Raw genomic sequence first — 18,253 nt, 5'->3', positions numbered from 1 at the left:
ACGCATCAAAAACGCTGCAAAAACGCTGCAAAAACGCTGCAAAAACGCTGCAAAAACGCAGCACTTGCGTTTTTGATGCTTGTCCATTGAAAACCATTACATGCAAAACGCTGCTTTTTGCATGAAAAAAAGTCCCCGACCCTTTCCAAAAACGCTGAGATACAAAAAAGCATTGATGTGAACATGTTCCATAGGAACCCATGTTAAAAAATTCCCGTGCATTTCTGCAAAATGCAAAATGCATCAAAAAACGCGCTAGTGTGAATGGGGCCTAATAGCTGATTGTTGACATCTGTCATCTGCGTTGAGATAAGACGTCTGAAATCCAAACAGAAAAGCTAAAGGGGGCCCGCACACTAGGCAGCGTAAAAAATGCCAGAACTGCTGGCAGGAAAAAAATGAATAAAAAAAGAAAAAAGAAAAAAGAGCTTCTATGGAATATAGTGTTTAAGTGTTTGCATTTATACGCGCGTTTCCCCAAAACACTGCTCGAAAGCCTCTCTAAAATGTTTTTTTTTTTTTTTTTTTATCCTTCTTTCAGCCAGTAAACGCTCTGCTACAAATACTCCTGTAAATGCTCCAAACGTACATGGACAAATAAGCTAACCAATTGCTTCTACAGGATGAAAGAAAAAAAAAAAAAAAAAAAAATAATGAGAGAAGCCTGTATAAATCAGCCCAATGTGCATGAGACTTTAATCACCTACAACTTATCAGGACAGATATATAGGAGCCGATTTTGCCAACCTGCACTAAAAGTGGCAAGATCCCGCATTGTCGAGCTCACCCTTTATAAAAAGTATCCACTAAATCACCAGAACAAGTAAAGCAGGCTGGAGTTCTTTGCTGCATGCTTGTCCTGGATAAGTGACTTACTAGTAAATTGAAGTATGAGATCAACTAAAGCATTAAAGCATTTGGGAAAGAGTTGCCTCCTTTGCCTGGGTTTTTTTGTGCTTTTATTTTTTTGCCATTTGTGTTCCCATTGCAAAGTTTTCGCCTCACTTCTTGTTCCAAAGGCACAGTGAGAAATCAGAGGAAAGCTCGCCAAAGTAAAAAGAACTTCCATTTTTGACAGCTGTCAACAGATCGTGACATTTATTAAATGTGTGTGAAAATCTGGGATCCCCCTTCCCCCAACCTATGTCTTCTTCTGCCCCCATCTAGTCTTTGCAAAACTCAGAAAATAAGTGCTAGCTTTCCTTTTGCCCCCAGGCCTCATGGAACAGCCAACCGATTTGCTAAGGTACCACATGAAGATCAGCCTATGTCTGCCGTGTAGGCGGCAGCTGTGGTTTCCAGTAAATTTAGCAGCACGTACAACACGTGAAAAGTAAGCTTTATAGTGAATGTGGAAGCCAGCCAGACCCAGTACACTCACTTTTACATCCAGACTAAAACGCCTTTCAGTAGACAAGTTCAACACAGAGAAGCAGAGAGGACAGACCAGCTTCACAGCAAAACATTTTAATGCCACTCCTGACACATTGAAATGGTTCTTCAAATAGAAGGCAACATCGTACTCAACTGACATTTAGAAATACCAGATGATTAAACGAGAACAGAGCTGAGATTTACAATGAGCCCACATCAGATAGGATATAGATTGGTTATGCTGGTATGATTATGATTTTGTAAAAATCTATTTGCAAATTTGTAAATTGAACAGTTCAATCACTGGAAGACCCGGGAGAACAGCTTTTAAAACCATAAGTCATGTATACAATGGCTTGTAATCAGCATAATTAGCTGACTCTCAATCCCACACACCCATTCCCTCTGCTCATTAGAAAGCAACTTTATTAAACATGTAAGCCTTAAGGGTTGTAGTCTACTTAATTAAAGAGAATATGTGAGGCTGGATTCACACCTATGCAGTTTTAGTGCTTTTTGCATTTTGCAGATTTGCACTAGAGTCCATTTAACATTGCTAGCTATGGAACAAGATCTGTAGTGCAAATCTGCAAAATGCAAAAAGCACAAAAAATGCATTAGGTGTGAATCCAGCCTCAGGGTGGAAAAAAATAAAATGAAAAGAGCATTTTTAGAACGAAAGAAAAGAAAGTCTATAGCAAGTGTAGAAACGATTGATCATCCCTTTCATCATAGAAAGAAAAAAAAAAAAAAAAAAAAAAACCCCCACACACACGATACCAATAACGACCATGAAATCTACAACACAGATTGCTTTACAAGCTGATAGCAAATACACAAAACTGTCACTAGCTGTCCGGGATAAACATAAGCACTGTTACACACCTACAGTTCGGACAACAACAGTGAATAAAGTCCTGAACAGGATGTTCGCTTAAAGCAGGGGTCTCCAAACTTTTTTTTTTCCAAACTTTTAAACAAAGGGCCAGTTTACTGTCTTTCAAACTTTAGGGGGGGGGGGGCAAATGTCGTCAGTAGGAGGAATAGTACCCCACTGTTGGTGTCAGTGGGAGGAATAGTACCCCATCATTGGTGTCAATAGGAAGAATAAATACCCTACCATTGGAGTCAGTAGGAAGAATAGTGCCTCATTATTGGTATCAGTAGGAAGAATAGTACCCCATCAATAGTGTCAGTAGGAAGAATGGTGCCCCATAGTTGGTGTCAGTGGGAGGAATAGTGTCTCATATCAGTGAGAGGAACAGTGTCTCAAAAGCCAGATAAAGTCAAGCAAAGGGGCGCAGTTTGGAGATCACTGGCTTAAAGTATCAAAAAATCATCATTTACCGTTAAATCATTCCAACTATGATAATCTCCCATCCTATTAAAGACCAACTCTACACAAAACCTGACTGCCATGGTAACTTCTTAGGTCTTTAAAAGACTCCCATAAAGCTAAAAAGGTCATTCAAGTTACACAATCTAGAGCAAATCTACCCAACACCTGACCCCGAATGCCACTGATGGCGAGTCTGTGGCTACCTGTGATACTGCATTATGGCTCAAAAAAATAGAAAAAAAAAAAAAAAAAAACCCCCACACACCACAGCCCCCCCCCCCCCCCCAGCTAACCCCATGGAACACACAGTCCTCCCTTTCCCACTGATGTCACCTCTATTATGATGGCATCATATGTCTGATATATTCTCCGCGATGTAGAAAAATCAACTGGGGAGCTCCGCTGTATTCAAATCTTCTCATAACCCAACTACAAGCACCCAAAACGGAAAGATCAGTGTTCAGTGAAGTTCACATTTAAATATGGTTATACGACTACAAATTTTCTTTTATGCCTAATGTAATAAATGCTCTGCCACGGCTGATTAATCTTCTGTGCATTTGCCTTATATCTCAGGACTGACTGGTGTGTCTAGTTACAAACCTTCTTCATCGATGTTCAGCTGTACACATGTCATAATATCATAATAACTTTGCATGGTGGGAAGAATCTCTGTTCACTGACATGTCAAGCAAGATTTGCCTGGGCCAAGAAAAGGTGTGTCACATGAAGTAAGGCAATGACATCCGCATTCCTTCCTGAAATTGCTTTGAACATGTCAAAGGTGTTGTCACAATTCTCAGTATGAACTTTCAAAAAAAATTTACAAGCTTATATATGACCTAGCATAGGCACACATGTATACATCACAAGAGGTTTAGCCTTGGGTTTGTTGCCATACAGACAAGTATTGCCACTCTCAACGTCATACCTTCATATACAAGTAGTAAATGAAATTTCCGATTAAATTTCTACTTGCCCTTTTCTGAAAACTCCAACTGGTATGTAATGTTAAGGCAGAGCTCCTGTCATTTGTGTTTATTAAAAGTCAGCAGCTACAAAAAACCTGTAGCTGCTGGCTTTTAATAAACACACACACTCACCTGTCCCGTGATCCAGCGATGTTCTCACCTGAGCCAGCCCTTCCCTCAGTCTTCTGTCCCTGTCATCTCAACTGTGGCCACCCAGCTGTGACAGCCAGGTGCTCACTGTGCATTCACGAGCCACGCTGTGCACTGTGCATGGTCCTGCAGTCTTCTGGGACCTTTGATGTGTTCCAGATGACTGCGGTGAGGGAGAGGCGAAGGAGAACTTCTGCTCAAATTTTGTTATGTACCTGCTCCTGGGGAAAAAAAAAAAAAAAAGGAAAAGGGTGAGGAGACATTAAAGTGGAACTTCCCGTTTGGGTAAAGCTTAGCTTTATGGAGTGGGCTAGAGAATAAATGTTTACCATTAACCCTGTCTGTACTGTGCTAGCAGATCTCGTTATCAGCTGCATATAAGAACATGGTCTGTTCTAACAAAGGATTGAAGATCTCAGGGCTTGGGTTCTGCATTGTATGGTAATGAGGGGAAACTCAGCTATAGCCAAAAGCACTGATCATTGTATGCAGATGGTAGGGAAAGCTCCCTGCCATCAGAACACAAGAGCACTTCAGAAGGATTCCCTCATTCACAGGCTCCGCCCCCTATACAAGTATCATCAGGGCGTTGACTTCGTCAGTAGGGGCATCCCTACTGACGAAGTCCATGCCCTGACGACGTGCTTATAGGGGCGGAGCCTGCATACTGATGTCACATCACGGCCATCTCCAGACTTGGTTTGTCTAAACGCTGTTTCAGCTAGCACAGCTTAAAGTGCCACACTTGAAAGTGTATCCACCATTCTTTCTTTCTTGCATATTCCATACTATCCGATAAGACAATAGGGGCTCTTGGGATCCCAAAGAAGGTGTCTGGGATAAAAGGCATTTCAAGTGTCTATACCACGCCAGCAATCCTCATTATCCCCAGAGGGGAACACTGCTGATTTTGACTCATATGAGGTGAGCAGCCTGTGATACTGGTGGAAGTGAGCACAAGCACTAAGCACTTGGGGTGAATTGATTATTTTTGGATCCACTTCAATCAATCACCAGCATATTTCTTTTTGAAATGAACTTTTTTCTACTTATATTTACGTTGTGGATTTAAATTGTATAATGTACATGTGGAGATCAGAAATTTGGCTGTCCACTTGCCTTACAGATTGGCCAGCAGATTCAACTCAGAACAGTCACACAAAGGACACTCATCTGGCAACTCTGCTATAACAGACTGCTACGAGTTACATCGCAAAAGGGGACTTATCCACCAAGCCAGCGCTCCAAGCAGTGATATCTGGTTAGCCATAGTAACCAGCAAGAGGTCGACCTTTCAAAGCAGAACAATGAAGTCCGATTGGCTGTTTAGTCTCTTCACTTTATCTAGTTGCTCTCAGACTAAGAAGCGAATATGTTTCTATGTGTAACCTTCTTTTAAACAAACCCTGGTTGACCAACTAAAGGGGAGGAATCAATTGTCCAATATGGATTTTCCTGGGCAATCTCTATAGGTGTTTCGCCTAGCTAAATCCAGGGGAAGGGGCAGATTTAGTTCACAAATCAGCATGATTGGCTGAACAAATATACGCATTTATGTTACAGTTGTCCTAACCATTCATGCAGTGGTGACATCTTCCAACTGTCAGCTCATGTCTATGGCCAGGCCTTGTCTATATTATACTATATGCAAATATTTGCAGAAATCCTTTCCAGAAGCTCAAAGTTATACAAAATTTGTTGCTTGTTCTAAGCCACAATACAATGAGGTTCCTGTAATGCCACAAAACCTCAGTGTCCAGAAAAAATGCACATGCCTCTATAATGAAAGGCAGAAGCAGTTGAATGGAGCTGATTGATCTGGTTGATCTGGTTGGTCTTGCAGGGTCAGATTACACGCTAAAGCAGTGATTGTGAGATTGAACCTCCTGGCTGAACTCCGGACAGAAATCAGTGTAATAAATGCTTCTCAGCTGCCTTCTACTGGTTTAAATACAAGTTGTATTCACTGAATACTAACATTATTGGCAGTTATTAAGCGAACAGATTCCTAGTTTATGGGTTGGAAACAGAAACAGACACGTCCATATAGTACAATAATATCAAAGTACAGATGTATACTTAGCAAACCATAAGTACAATAAAGAAAGGCTCGTGACGCAAGAACACCGATATGACGTTTGCTCTGCTGAGTGCCGAAGCATTGGCCCAGCCCCGTATTATCCTGACAGCCACCTGACAAGTCTTCACCGACACCGACTGATGGCATTGAAACTGAAATACAGTGACATTTCCAACTTCTCTTAGAGCCCATTGTGTGCTTGTGATAATGTACACGCCTAAGTGTGCATGGGTCCTTAGAGTTGGCCTTTAACCACCTCAATACCGGGCACTTATACCCCCTTCCTGCCCAGGCCATTTTTCAGCTCTGTCACACTTTGAATGACGTTTGTGTGGTCATGCTACACTGTAACCATGTGAAATTGTTATCATTATCTTCACACAAATAGAGCTTTCTTTTGGTGGTATTTAATCACTCCTGTTTTTTTTGTTTTGTTTTTTTAGGAAAAAAGTTTGAAATGGGTACCAATGAGGCGGCACTGATTAGGTGGCACTGATGAGGAGGTATGAATACACCGCACTTATGGGCACTGATGGGTGGCACTGGTGGGCACAGATAGGCGGCACTGGTGGGCAGAACTAATAGCCAGCACTGACTGACATCATTAATGGCCCCAGATTGCTGGCACTGATTGCTGGCAGTGGTGGGCACTTAATTGTAATCAGGGCACTGATGATCAGTTCCCCCGATTACATACCTAGCTGTCCCCTGTGAGGAGATGCCACTGATCGGCTCTCCTCTCCTCACACTCTGTCAGTGTGAGGCGAGGAGCGCCGATTACCGGCATCGCCGTGTTTACATGTGACCGGTAGTGATTGGACACAGCCAATCACATGGTTAAAGAGCTGCGGCTCTTTACACAGATCGGGGTCGCGCCGTGTCCTAGCAACACGGCGCATCCGCAATCGCCCCGGGGATGCGCAAGAGTGGTCGTTCTGGGAGGCCATCATATGACGTCCACCCAGTTATCATTTGATGGTGGGCGGAGGCAAGTGGTTAAACACACAAACTGCAGCTCATAGACGGAGTCAGCCACATAGAAAAGAATGGGATTCCTACCTAAAAAGTGATTGTAAAGTCTGATTTTTTTTTTTTTGTCTAAAAAATAAGAAACATGTTATACTTACCTGCTCTGTAAAATGGTTTTGCACAGATCCTCCTCTTCTCTGGTCCCTCTTCTGTGTTCCTGGCCCCTCCCTCTTGTCGAGTGCCCCCATAGCAAGCAGGTTGCTATGGAGGCACCTGAGCCGAGCCGTAGCTCCATGTATCTATTCAAACACTGAGCCACAGTTCGGCCCTGCCCCCCCTCTCCTCATTGGCTAACTGACTTTGACTGACAGTAGCGGGAGCCAATGGCACAGCTGCTGTGTCTTGGCCAATCAGGAGGAAGAGTCCTGGATGACCGAGACACACGTGGACATCGCTGGATCGTGATAGGGCCCAGGTAAGTATTAGGGGGGCTGCTGCACACAGAAGGCTTTTTATCTTAATGCATTAAGATAAAAATAAAAACTAAAGAAGAAGATTAGATATGGCAGTTTTACATAGCTGAGTAAGTATAGTATACCTGTGGGATCCCTATGAAAGCTGGAAATCACTGTAGTAAGCACCGCTACTCCAGTGATCTCCACTAGCTTCCAGGTTATATGCCATTCAGGTAACACTAAATGAATGCAAAGTGTTCTCTGAATGGACAAAGTGGAGGAGGAATTAGGTGTGCTCTATGTGAATTGCTACAGCTTCTAGTGTGCAGTGAAATCATAGCAAGCAGTTTGAGTAAAGGAAAAAAAAAAAAAAACCCATTGACAACCATACAAGACTGAAGGGAAATCTGGAGTTCAGCTTTAAACAAAATGTCCTTTCCACCCCATTTACTTTAATACGGCTATATCTGATCTCCCACACTACTTGGAAATGCAATTTTTTTTTAGTAAATATAAACTGCTAAATACTTTTTCTCATCAGAAGTATATAGCAGTCATATGACTTCTATCAGTGTCTGGTTAAAGCTTGTAGGAGGATTTTTCATTCTACTCCAACTGTCCTATTAGGCTGACCCTCTGTCTGGCCCTGCGCTGATCACATGCACCCTCCCAAGAAAAAAAAAAAAAAAAAAACCCCAAACAAACACCCTGGTTCCCCAAGACAAGTGACCCAGCAGTGTCTGCCTACACCTTCTGCTCCCCTGTCAATTTCCATTGGTGGGACCAACTTTACATTTATGGAACACTCTCTGGTGCGGTAAAGGTTTGCTGCACTTGGCATATATTTGGCCATGCCTGTCCATCCAACTACACTTTCTGACCTAAAGCAGACTTACAACTGTTAAATCACACTGGGCACTCCTAACCTATCAAAACATTCTCAACTCAAAACTCAGAAGAATGGATTAGCCAGGTTGGATTGTTTCTGGTTTCTCCCCTGAAATACACTGTGCCAGGGAAGACTTCTGCTTTTTTCATTCCTAGGAATAAACATTAAATGTAAACACGTGTGATAATGGATAAATCTTGTGCCCGGACTCTCAAGCACCTTCTGATTTGAGGGCATTTTAAAAACTCAGAAGAAAAAAAAAAAAACTTCCTCTGTTGCTTAACACTTTTTAAATGCATGACACATTCAAAGGCATTTTTTTTAGCCTGACTGAGCAGCCTAAAAACAGGCCTCTAACCAGGATCGGCCCTCGCAGAAGGAAACAACCAACTGAGCAGGTTAGGATCCTGTCCCAAATCACCATTCTGCCCCTTTGGGTTAAGTGGATATTGGAAGCATCTACCAATCTTCTATCCCCTCCAAAAATGCTCTTGATGGCAATTCAATTATGTACACGTTTTAGACCAGGGCTTCATAAATCCTCGGTACCAGGTTGCTATGGTGGCTAGAAATTTAGTCCTGGCACCTCTTTTCACACCTATGTGTACTAAAATCACAGTGTCATTCTGGTTTCTGTGTGATTTCAGTACAGGTGCGATTTTGGCCCTCCTTTTTGGTTGGCAAGCTTTACACAATACGATTTGACGCACGACAACTGTGGCAAACCTGCACTTAGGTGCTATTGAAAATAATGACACCTGAACCTGCATTTTGCGATTGTAGTGCGTTTGGAAATTGGAGGCAGAATCGCAGCAATTCTGACGCAATCTCAAATAGCCCAGGTGTGAACAGGGCCTAACGTGATGAGGGGGGTTTCCCCCTATAACAGGTTTTTATTCTCATTCTTTCTGGCCAGCCTATAACCCTGCGTTACGTCTGGGTTATTGGCTGGCCGCTCTGCTGTAACTAAATTAGGGTTAGGTTGGTGAAAATTACTTGCCTTGCCCTGGGTGCTAACGACCCATGCTACTCACGACCCACAAAAAAAAAAAAAAAAAAAAAAAAAAAAAAAAAAAAAAAAATTTTTTTTTAGCTGGCTCCTCAATTCAAAGCAAGTTTGTCAAGCCCTGTTTTAGACCATCTCAGAATTCAGTGTAGAGCAGCCTTTCTCAACCAAGGACCATCCAGAGGTTGCTAGGGGTTCCTTGAGCAACTTCTGCCTCTCAGATAAGTAAATATCAAAGTGATCTTTTTCAACATCTATTAAAAAAAAAAAAAGGGGGGGGGGAATGTACTGTGAACTTATGATATAGTAATTATTAGCAGGGGGTTTCCTGATCCTGGACAGTTATTTCAAAAGGTTCCTCCTTGTTAAATAGAATGAGAAAGGCTGGTCTGGAGAGACTCTCAGACATTAGATGACAGTCTCGCAAACAACTTCAGGAACGATCTTCTACCTATGATGCATCTATAGACACCACAATTGGCAGATCATTAGGGGAAGGAGGAAGAATAAGGAACAGACACATGAAAATATGTCATCAGATTGCTTATTTTCTCCGTGATGAGCCAGCTCTGGGGTTTTCAAAGACCTCCCTCAAGTCAAAACCTAATTAAGTGGAATACAACGCTATATTATAATTACTCAAAAGGCATCCACAATGACAAAACAAGCCAATTCATTTTCAAGACAAACACCTGAAAATCTACTAGACGGGACTGAATATTATATTCACACATTCTGAGAAAATCACGACACATTTCAAACATCTCCCCTAGGCACAACAGTAAACAGCCATTTGCTTACTTTTTTTGTGAAAGTGCCAGACAAAAACAAACAAGTAAACATCAGTGTAAATACAATAACAAGATCAATGAAAGTTTACAAAGAACCCCTGCAGAGCTTTGACACCAGGAGATGTGCAAGGTCAAGAACCTACAGAGAGGACAAGACACTCATCTCCAGGAGGAACCCATTTATCTTACATATGGATAACAAAGGCCAATTAGGGACGAGGAGTCCCTGTGCAATGGTAAAAGACATGAGGGCCAACAACAAACACTAGACAAATTACTGTCCCGGATCTCCAGGAGAGTGTTTACTAACCTGCTGCTGTTCGTGGGCAAACCTATTTTATTTCAACCCAATTAGTTAGGTTACTAAAGCTGGTTATAGATGGCTAAAGCCTAGTACACATTGTTTTTTTTTACGTTCAACCCAACAGGCTGAACATAAAAAAAAAAAAAAAAAAACACTGAAGAGCTCGGGAGGAACCGCTGTACTAACTATGCAATGTTAGTACAGCGGCGATCTCCCCCACTGAGTTATTTTGCTCTGATGGGGGGTGGCCCACCCTCCAGAAAACTGAGGATCAGCAGACTTTTCAGTCATGTGCCTTTGACAGAAGCCAGCTAAATAGCTGGCTTCTGTCGGACCAGCTGCAATACGCATGGGCCAAATAGAAACTGGCCAATGTCGCCCAATATGTGGCCCGTGTGTGCGGCCCTTAACAAGTTCCTCCATCCATACAAACGAGTTGGAATCTCCCCACCACCAGAACATTGTATTCGGACAACAGGACCTGAGATTGAGAAACATTTTCCTGCACGACCCTTAGAGCTGCACAATTAATCGTTAAAAAAAATCGTGATCTCGATTCACCACCTCTGACGATCTCTCCTGCAAAGTTTGAGGATTCTTTCATATAAACAAGTGGAGAGTGTGCTCACTCAGCTGTCAAAAGAAAGCATCAGGTATTCTGCCAAGTCTTTAACTTGATACATTTTAACTAAGCTTCCTTCTTAGATCAAAGGGAGAAAACTTCTGTGTAAATAAATAATCCAGCCAGTCTGCCAAGTTTTCAGCAATGTGTAAATGCAGGAAGTTTAACCACTTAAAGTCTAAATCTTTTTCTGACACTTCTTTCTTAAAGTTACAAAGAATATTTTTTGCTTGAAAATTACTTGGAACCCCCAAACATTATATTATATATATTTTAGGAGAGACCCTGGGGAATAAAATGGCAATTGCTGCAATATTTTATGTCACACTGTATTTGCCCAGCGGTCTTTCAAATGCAATTTTTTGGGAAAAAATACACTTCAATGAATTAAAAAAAAAAAAAAAAAACGAAACCGTAAAAGTTAGCCAAAATTTTATTTTTTTTTAATGTGAAAGATGTTACGCCACGAGAATCGTGATCTATCTTCTAAGCAAAAAAATCGTGATTCTCATTTTAGTCAGAATCGTGCAGCTCTAACGACCCTTCAACAAAAGTTGATCGATCAACTTCTGTCGAAAAGCGGCAGCCACACCGATTGAAATTTGACCGGTCCCTGCTGAATCTGGCCACACACTAGTAGATTTTTGAACGAACATTAATGGAAAACTTCTCATGAGCACATTCGATGACTTGGCGAATGTCATTCAAAAAGTACATCAAAAAACATTTGCTTTTAACATTCGATTTTGGAGTGAATGGACATTTCCAAATGAAAACCAAAACTTCACAGTTAAAAATTAGACTGTTTAAGAAAAAAATTCTCCATTCTGCTCCTTCTAATCTTCTTTTTACTGTGGTCGAAAATGAACATTGATTTGACCCCACCAAAAAATTGAAAATCAAAAACGGATGTACTTGAAATACAAATTTTGAAAATAAATTCTACTAGTGTAAGTTGCCCAGTTTAAAACTTTAACTCCAAACTTTCTGAAGGTACACAGAAACACCTTTATTTCAGATAAGAATCTCCAGCGGTGTACGTGGGACTTTGCTAGGACGGCTATGACGGATGAACAGAGAGGTGTTTGTGTCCAGAAAGCACACATCCTGAATAACAGGATCTGGACAGGAACCAATCTTACCTTTCTCTGCCTTCACCTACAAACTCAATCACTCATCTAGATATATGACCAAACATCCCAAGAGATGCATAATCCACATACAACTTCATGCCAACACGGGACCAATAAAAGGACAGTGTTGAGATTATAATTTGTTTTAATCCATGAGATCACCAAGTATGCCTACACATGATTACTAGCATGTCTATTAAACTAGGTTTCTATACATAGGAATATAATACATATGTCTTATTTAATCATAAAAAAAAAAAAATTGTGGTAACCCATAGTAACCAAATCACTGCTCTATGCATGTTAAGCAACTAAAGCGGTAGCAAACTCCACTTTTTTATTTATACCTACAGGTAAGGTAAGATTTGCCTGTAGGTACAGTAAATACTAAATGCACAGTTTAGGAGATATTTGCTTTAGTAGTCATCAGTGCATGAGCACTGCACTCTTAATGGATGGCATGCCGTCCATTAAAAGAGAGCTATGCCATACCCGCGACTCCAGCGTGGGAGTGATGTCATCACTGCTCAGCCATTCAAACGGCTGGACCCTGTGAACTTGATAGGTGAAGAGGAGGACTTCATTTTTAAGGCAACTCATTCATAACATTCTAGTATGTGGTGCGTACTAGCACATTATGCTTTTAACTAGCCATATACTAGTAGAATTTCCCCTCAAAACAGTTTGCGGAAAGTTTGTTGGACTTTCTAACAGTTAACAGGGACAAATTGATCGTTTTCAACTATATAGAGGAGAATTTTCAAAGGCTCAGGATGAAAACTTTAAAGTGGTTGTAAACCTCAGACAAGAAAAATTAACAAAGCATATAGTGTGTAATTGTCTCAATTCAGAGCATTAAGTACAAATTTTTGTCTGCTGCTTTGTTCCTCTAACAACAACAACAACAACAAAAATCACTTCTGACAAGTTTTCCTGACACCAAGAGATAAATGGTGACAAGAGAAGGAGCTCCAGCTGATTGACAGCCTCAGCTCTGTTCCTTAGAACCCATACAGCAGGGATATGCAATTAGCGGACCTCCAGCTGTTGCAGAACTACAAGTCCCATGAGGCATAGCAACACTGACAGCCACAAGCGTGACACTTGAGACTTGTAGTTTTGCAACAGCTGGAGGTCCACTAATTGCATATTCCTGCCATACACACTATTAGATTTTCTGCAGATTTTTGCCTTCAGATTTACCAAAAGCATGTAGTGCAAGGGCCTGCCTGATTGCATACAAATTGAAACTCTTAAGGCTTGACCTCATATTATATGGTTTTGGTAAATCTGAAGACAAAAATCTGCAGAAAATCTAATAGTGTATAAGGGGTCTTAGTGAAAGGGGGTGTGTTCCTTCCCTTCAATCAGCAGTCCATATTCCCATCGCACACATTCCTGGAATAAGCTCTTAGAGTACTGGGTGCTGTAGCGACAGCCAGCTGGATACTGGAGCCTATGTGATATGTAGATATTCACTACCACACCAAGGATCATCAATTTAGCCCAAACTGTTTTTTTTTAATTGAAAGAATGATCAGATCAAAAAACAGTGAAGTGCAACATTTCCAAGCCAGGCAGGCATACCTGACGAAGGGGTCCTGCGTGGCTCCAAAACGTTGCACTACACCGTTTTGTGATGTGATCATTCTTTGAATACAAAAAAAAAAAAAAACCATTTGGACAAAATTGATGATCCTTGGTGTGCTGGCGAATATCTATATTTCCCTCCAATCAGCTCTCAGAGCTCTCCTCACTGAGCTCTGCAGAGTGTAACTTCAGCTCTCTGCCCCCCTTTTTCTGACCTCTCAGACAAGCTTTATAATTCAGTAGTTTGAACAGTTGTAGAGAAGAGAGGGCTGCAAACAAACAGGCACAACTTACGTAGGAGGATTGGTTTCATCTCTGTGTATCACCTGAGACCAGTCACTTTACTGCATATATGTAAGGGTTTACAACCACTTCAACAAAATTTCTAACTGTTAATGTGGTCAACAGTTTGGAAAAATCATCTGTATTGTATTGGCAGCACAGTGGCTTAGCAGTTAGCACTTGTTAGCCCTGTAGCACGAGGGATATTGGATCAAATCCCAACCAGGGCACTACCAGCATGAGGTTGCCATGTTCACACCTCTGAGTGCATGGGTCAACCCCCCCCCCCCCCCCCCCCCAAAAAAAAAAAAAACTCCAAATCTGCAGTAAGATCTGTCTGTAATAGTAAAACATGCTCAATCAAGCTTTTTGGAAGCCTGAGTACAAGGATTAAAATGCAGAAAACTCTGAACGGAGGATGGCAGTAATCTCATAGACTGCCATGGGTTCCTGCACTTTGCCCCTGCCTACTGCTCTGCACACAAATTTATGACTTCTCAGATAGTCTTTCAATAAAAACCAGGATTTATTACTAAACAAAACAAAATCATAATAGATCACTAATGTTACTTGGTATAAAACAAGAAGGTCTCTACGTGTATCAACATACATAGCAATGTATCCATATTCAGAGATGAAATGTTACAACGTACAGTAAAGTCATGTGAAGAAGTCCTTTTCCCTCCTGACGCTTCAATGCTGGACATGAAGGATCATAGTACCAAGGAATACAGAACAAATGCTTCCCATGCGTGTTTGTTTCTGAATGGGTCATCCAATCCATGCCTTAACAATTAGCACAACAGTGTCCTAATATAGACATGAACATCACATGAAAGGTGACCTATAAATACCATCAATTGTGTCAAAATTACTGAAGGCAAATAAGACAAAGAAGTAATTCCAGCAGATGTGGAACCGATACAAATCACAGTGTTCAACACATTGCCACCAGAGAGCTGTCATCAGCAGCCAGACCGATACAAACTATCCAAGGTATCCACATCATGGACCTCAGGTAGAAGAAGAGGAGGTGATACACAAAACTACAGAGTTTATTAGACAGAGCAGATTAAAAGAGACACAACTGTGATTTGGTAAAGTATTGCAGAGATATTAAACTAAGGAAAAATCAACAAGACAATGCCACCAGCTACAGGAGGGTGTACCTGAAATGGCAACAGTTATGAGAATTAGAACCAAGATTTGCCAAACAGATATTTAAATGTGCCCCAAGAAATGCCAACAGTGATATGACAGAGTCCCAGAGATACTCAGAGCCACACAATGGTGCTCAGGAGGTGTTAACAACATGATGGTGCGTCAAAGATGCCTACAACTACACAAAAGGTAACCTCAGAGGTGTCTACAACTACATGAAAGCAACCTCAGGAGGTGTTTACAACTACACAATGATGCCTACAACTACATGAAGGTAACCTCAGAGATGTCTACAACTACAAAACGGTGCCTGTAACTACACAAAAGGTAGCCTCAGGTTTCCACAACTACACAATTGTTGCCCTAGAGATGGCTACAACTACATGATGGTGCCTTAGAGTGTACCTACAAACCCAACGGTGCCCCAAAGATGCCTACAACTACACAGCGGTGCATTAGAGTATACCTACAAACCCACCAACTACAGGATGGTGCCCCAGAGGGGTCCACAAATAAACATTGATGCCTACAACTACACAATGGTGCCCCAAGGATGCCTACAACTAGATGATGGTGCCCCAGAGGTATCTACAACTACACAATTGTTCCCAAATGATGCCAACAATGACATTACTGTACATGAGAGGTACATGAGCCAGGAGTCCACATCCTATGTGTTCCACACCCCCTAGGGATGCTCTATAAAGTAGCTCCTGAGCAGCCAGACATATAAGGCAGAGATGCAGGAGGTCCTGAGAGCTCTGTGTGTTTTGGGGGCCACCGACAAGAGGGTGTCCCCACAGTCACTGTCCCCAGGCTGTAGGGTAATGTCACCATTGTGCTGGGTCCCTGGGGAGGCAGAGAACAGGAGATGGGTGCTGACCCTCTCCGGGTCCCTACAGAAGGGAGGTGTCCTCAGGCAGAGCACAGGAGATGGGTGCTCACCCTCTTGGGGTCCCTATAGAAGGAGGTGTCCTCCGGCAAAGCACAGGAGATGGGTGCTCACCCTCTCCGGGTCCCTATAAAAAGGAGGTGTCCTCGGGCAGAGCACAGGAGATGGGTGCTCACCCCCTCCCTGGGTCCCTAGAGAAGGAGGTGTCCTCGGGCAGAGCACAGATGGGTGCTGACCCTCTTGGGGTCCCTATAGAAGGAGGTGTCCTCGAAAGAGCACAGGAGATGGGTGCTGACCCTCTTGGGGTCCCTATAGAAGGAAGTGTCCTCGAAAAGAGCACAGGAGATGGGTGCTGACCCTCTTGGGGTCCCTATAGAAGGAGGTGTCCTCGGGCAGCGCACAGGAGATGGGTGCTGACCCTCTCGGGGTCCCTATAGAAGGAGGTGTCCTCGGGCAGAGCACAGGAGATGGGTGCTGACCCTCTCGGGGTCCCTATAGAAGGGGGTGTCCTCGGGCAGCGCACAGGAGATGGGTGCTGACCCTCTCGGGGTCCCTATAGAAGGAGGTGTCCTCGGGCAGAGCACAGGAGATGGGTGCTGACCCTCTTGGGGTCCCTATAGAAGGGGGTGTCCTCGGGCAGCGCACAGGAGATGGGTGCTGACCCTCTCGGGGTCCCTATAGAAGGAGGTGTCCTCGGGCAGAGCACAGGAGATGGGTGCTGACCCTCTTGGGGTCCCTATAGAAGGGGGTGTCCTCAGGCAGAGCACAGGAGATGGGTACTGACCCTCTTGGGGTCCCTATAGAAGGGGGTGTCCTCAGGCACAGCACAGGAGATGGGTGCTGACCCTCTTGGGGTCCTTATAGAAGGGGGTGTCCTATAGTGACCCCGAGAGGGTGCTCACCCTCTTGGGGTCCCTATAGAAGGAGGTGTCCTCGGGCAGAGCACAGGAGATGGGTGCTGACCCTCTTGGGGTCCCTATAGAAGGGGGTGTCCTATAGGGACCCCGAGAGGGTGCTCACCCTCTTGGGGTCCCTATAGAAGGAGGTGTCCTCGGGCAGAGCACAGGAGATGGGTGCTGACCCTCTTGGGGTCCCTATAGAAGGGGGTGTCCTATAGGGACCCCGAGAGGGTGCTCACCCTCTTGGGGGCCCTATAGAAGGAGGTGTCCTCGGGCAGAGCACAGGAGATGGGTGCTCACCCCCTCCCTGGGTCCCTATAGAAGAAGGTGTCCTCGGGCAGAGCACAGATGGGTGCTGACCCTCTTAAGGTCCCTATAGAAGGGGGGTGTCCTCAGGCAGAGCACAGGAGATGGGTGCTGACCCTCTTGGGGTCCCTATAGAAGGAGGAGTCCTCAGGCAGAGCACAGGAGATGGGTGCTGACCCTCTTGGGGTCCCTATAGAAGGAGGAGTCCTCAGACAGAGCACAGGAGATGGGTGCTGACCCTCTTGGGGTCCCTATAGAAGGAGGAGTCCTTAGGCAGAGCCCCCCGGTGCTCCCTATACTCACCACACATGCTGTCTCTGCTCTGTGTTCCGGGGCTCAGGAAAATGTCACTGCGTGTCTCTGACTCAGTCTGCAGCTAGTAGTCTCAACCACCCTACATAAGCACCACACAGAGCCGCGCCTGACGTCACCAGAACTATGCTCAATCTGTCTATTGGACAGCCCCGCGCCCGTCATTCCCGGCGAGCGCACTCATTGGGCACTCCCCTCTGATAATTCCCACCCCCATCCCCGTCTATTCGGTGATTGGTGGGAGGAGAACAGGGAACGCCTGGCCCTGGCAGCAGTGACGTGGCCGGATCCAACTCTTACAGAGCCACCGAGCCGACAGTGACTATACAGGGTGGGCGGGACCGCACGGACATGAGGGGCGGGGCAGGGAACGTCAATGGGGCTCCGCCTTGTTCTCTACGCCATTCACAATTCACGTCTGCGGACAGGTTGCTCAGCCAATGGGGTGTGATGGAGCCGAGGAAGGGGGGACCGGGCATACAGAATACTGTGCACAGAGCACGGGGTGTGCTATAGTGATATACATCATACATTATACCTTATATTATACCTTATACGTCACCTGACCCCCCAGTACAGTGTAAGCTCCAGGAGCAGAGTCTTCTACTGGTGTGATACATGATTGATTTCTGATCAATCTCTTCCAATAGAACAATTGCTCTCTAGTCTAGATCGATATGCTGCACTCTGGAAGTGGATTTCAATCAATAAGATATAATTGTATCTTA

At 43.7% G+C, this 18,253-nt stretch overlaps 1 protein-coding gene across 2 annotated transcripts in view; it reads right to left on the bottom strand.

The window, feature by feature from the left end:
* LOC141132978 (glutamine--fructose-6-phosphate aminotransferase [isomerizing] 1) overlaps positions 1-17,678 on the bottom strand; it is a 49,211-nt gene extending 31,533 nt beyond the window's left edge. For both annotated transcript variants that reach the window (XM_073622018.1, XM_073622019.1), the window contains exon 1: positions 17,517-17,678. In XM_073622018.1, the coding sequence (XP_073478119.1) occupies positions 17,517-17,523 (7 nt within the window). In that variant the 5' untranslated portion in view covers positions 17,524-17,678. The remainder of the gene's footprint in view (positions 1-17,516) is intronic.
* Positions 17,679-18,253: the final 575 nt, after the last annotated feature.

Source organism: Aquarana catesbeiana, linkage group LG03, assembly GCF_042186555.1.
Source record: "Aquarana catesbeiana isolate 2022-GZ linkage group LG03, ASM4218655v1, whole genome shotgun sequence".
Lineage (NCBI taxonomy): Eukaryota > Metazoa > Chordata > Amphibia > Anura > Ranidae > Aquarana > Aquarana catesbeiana.
Note: the sequence above shows the minus strand (reverse complement) of the source record. Positions and strands in the feature narration are given on the sequence as shown.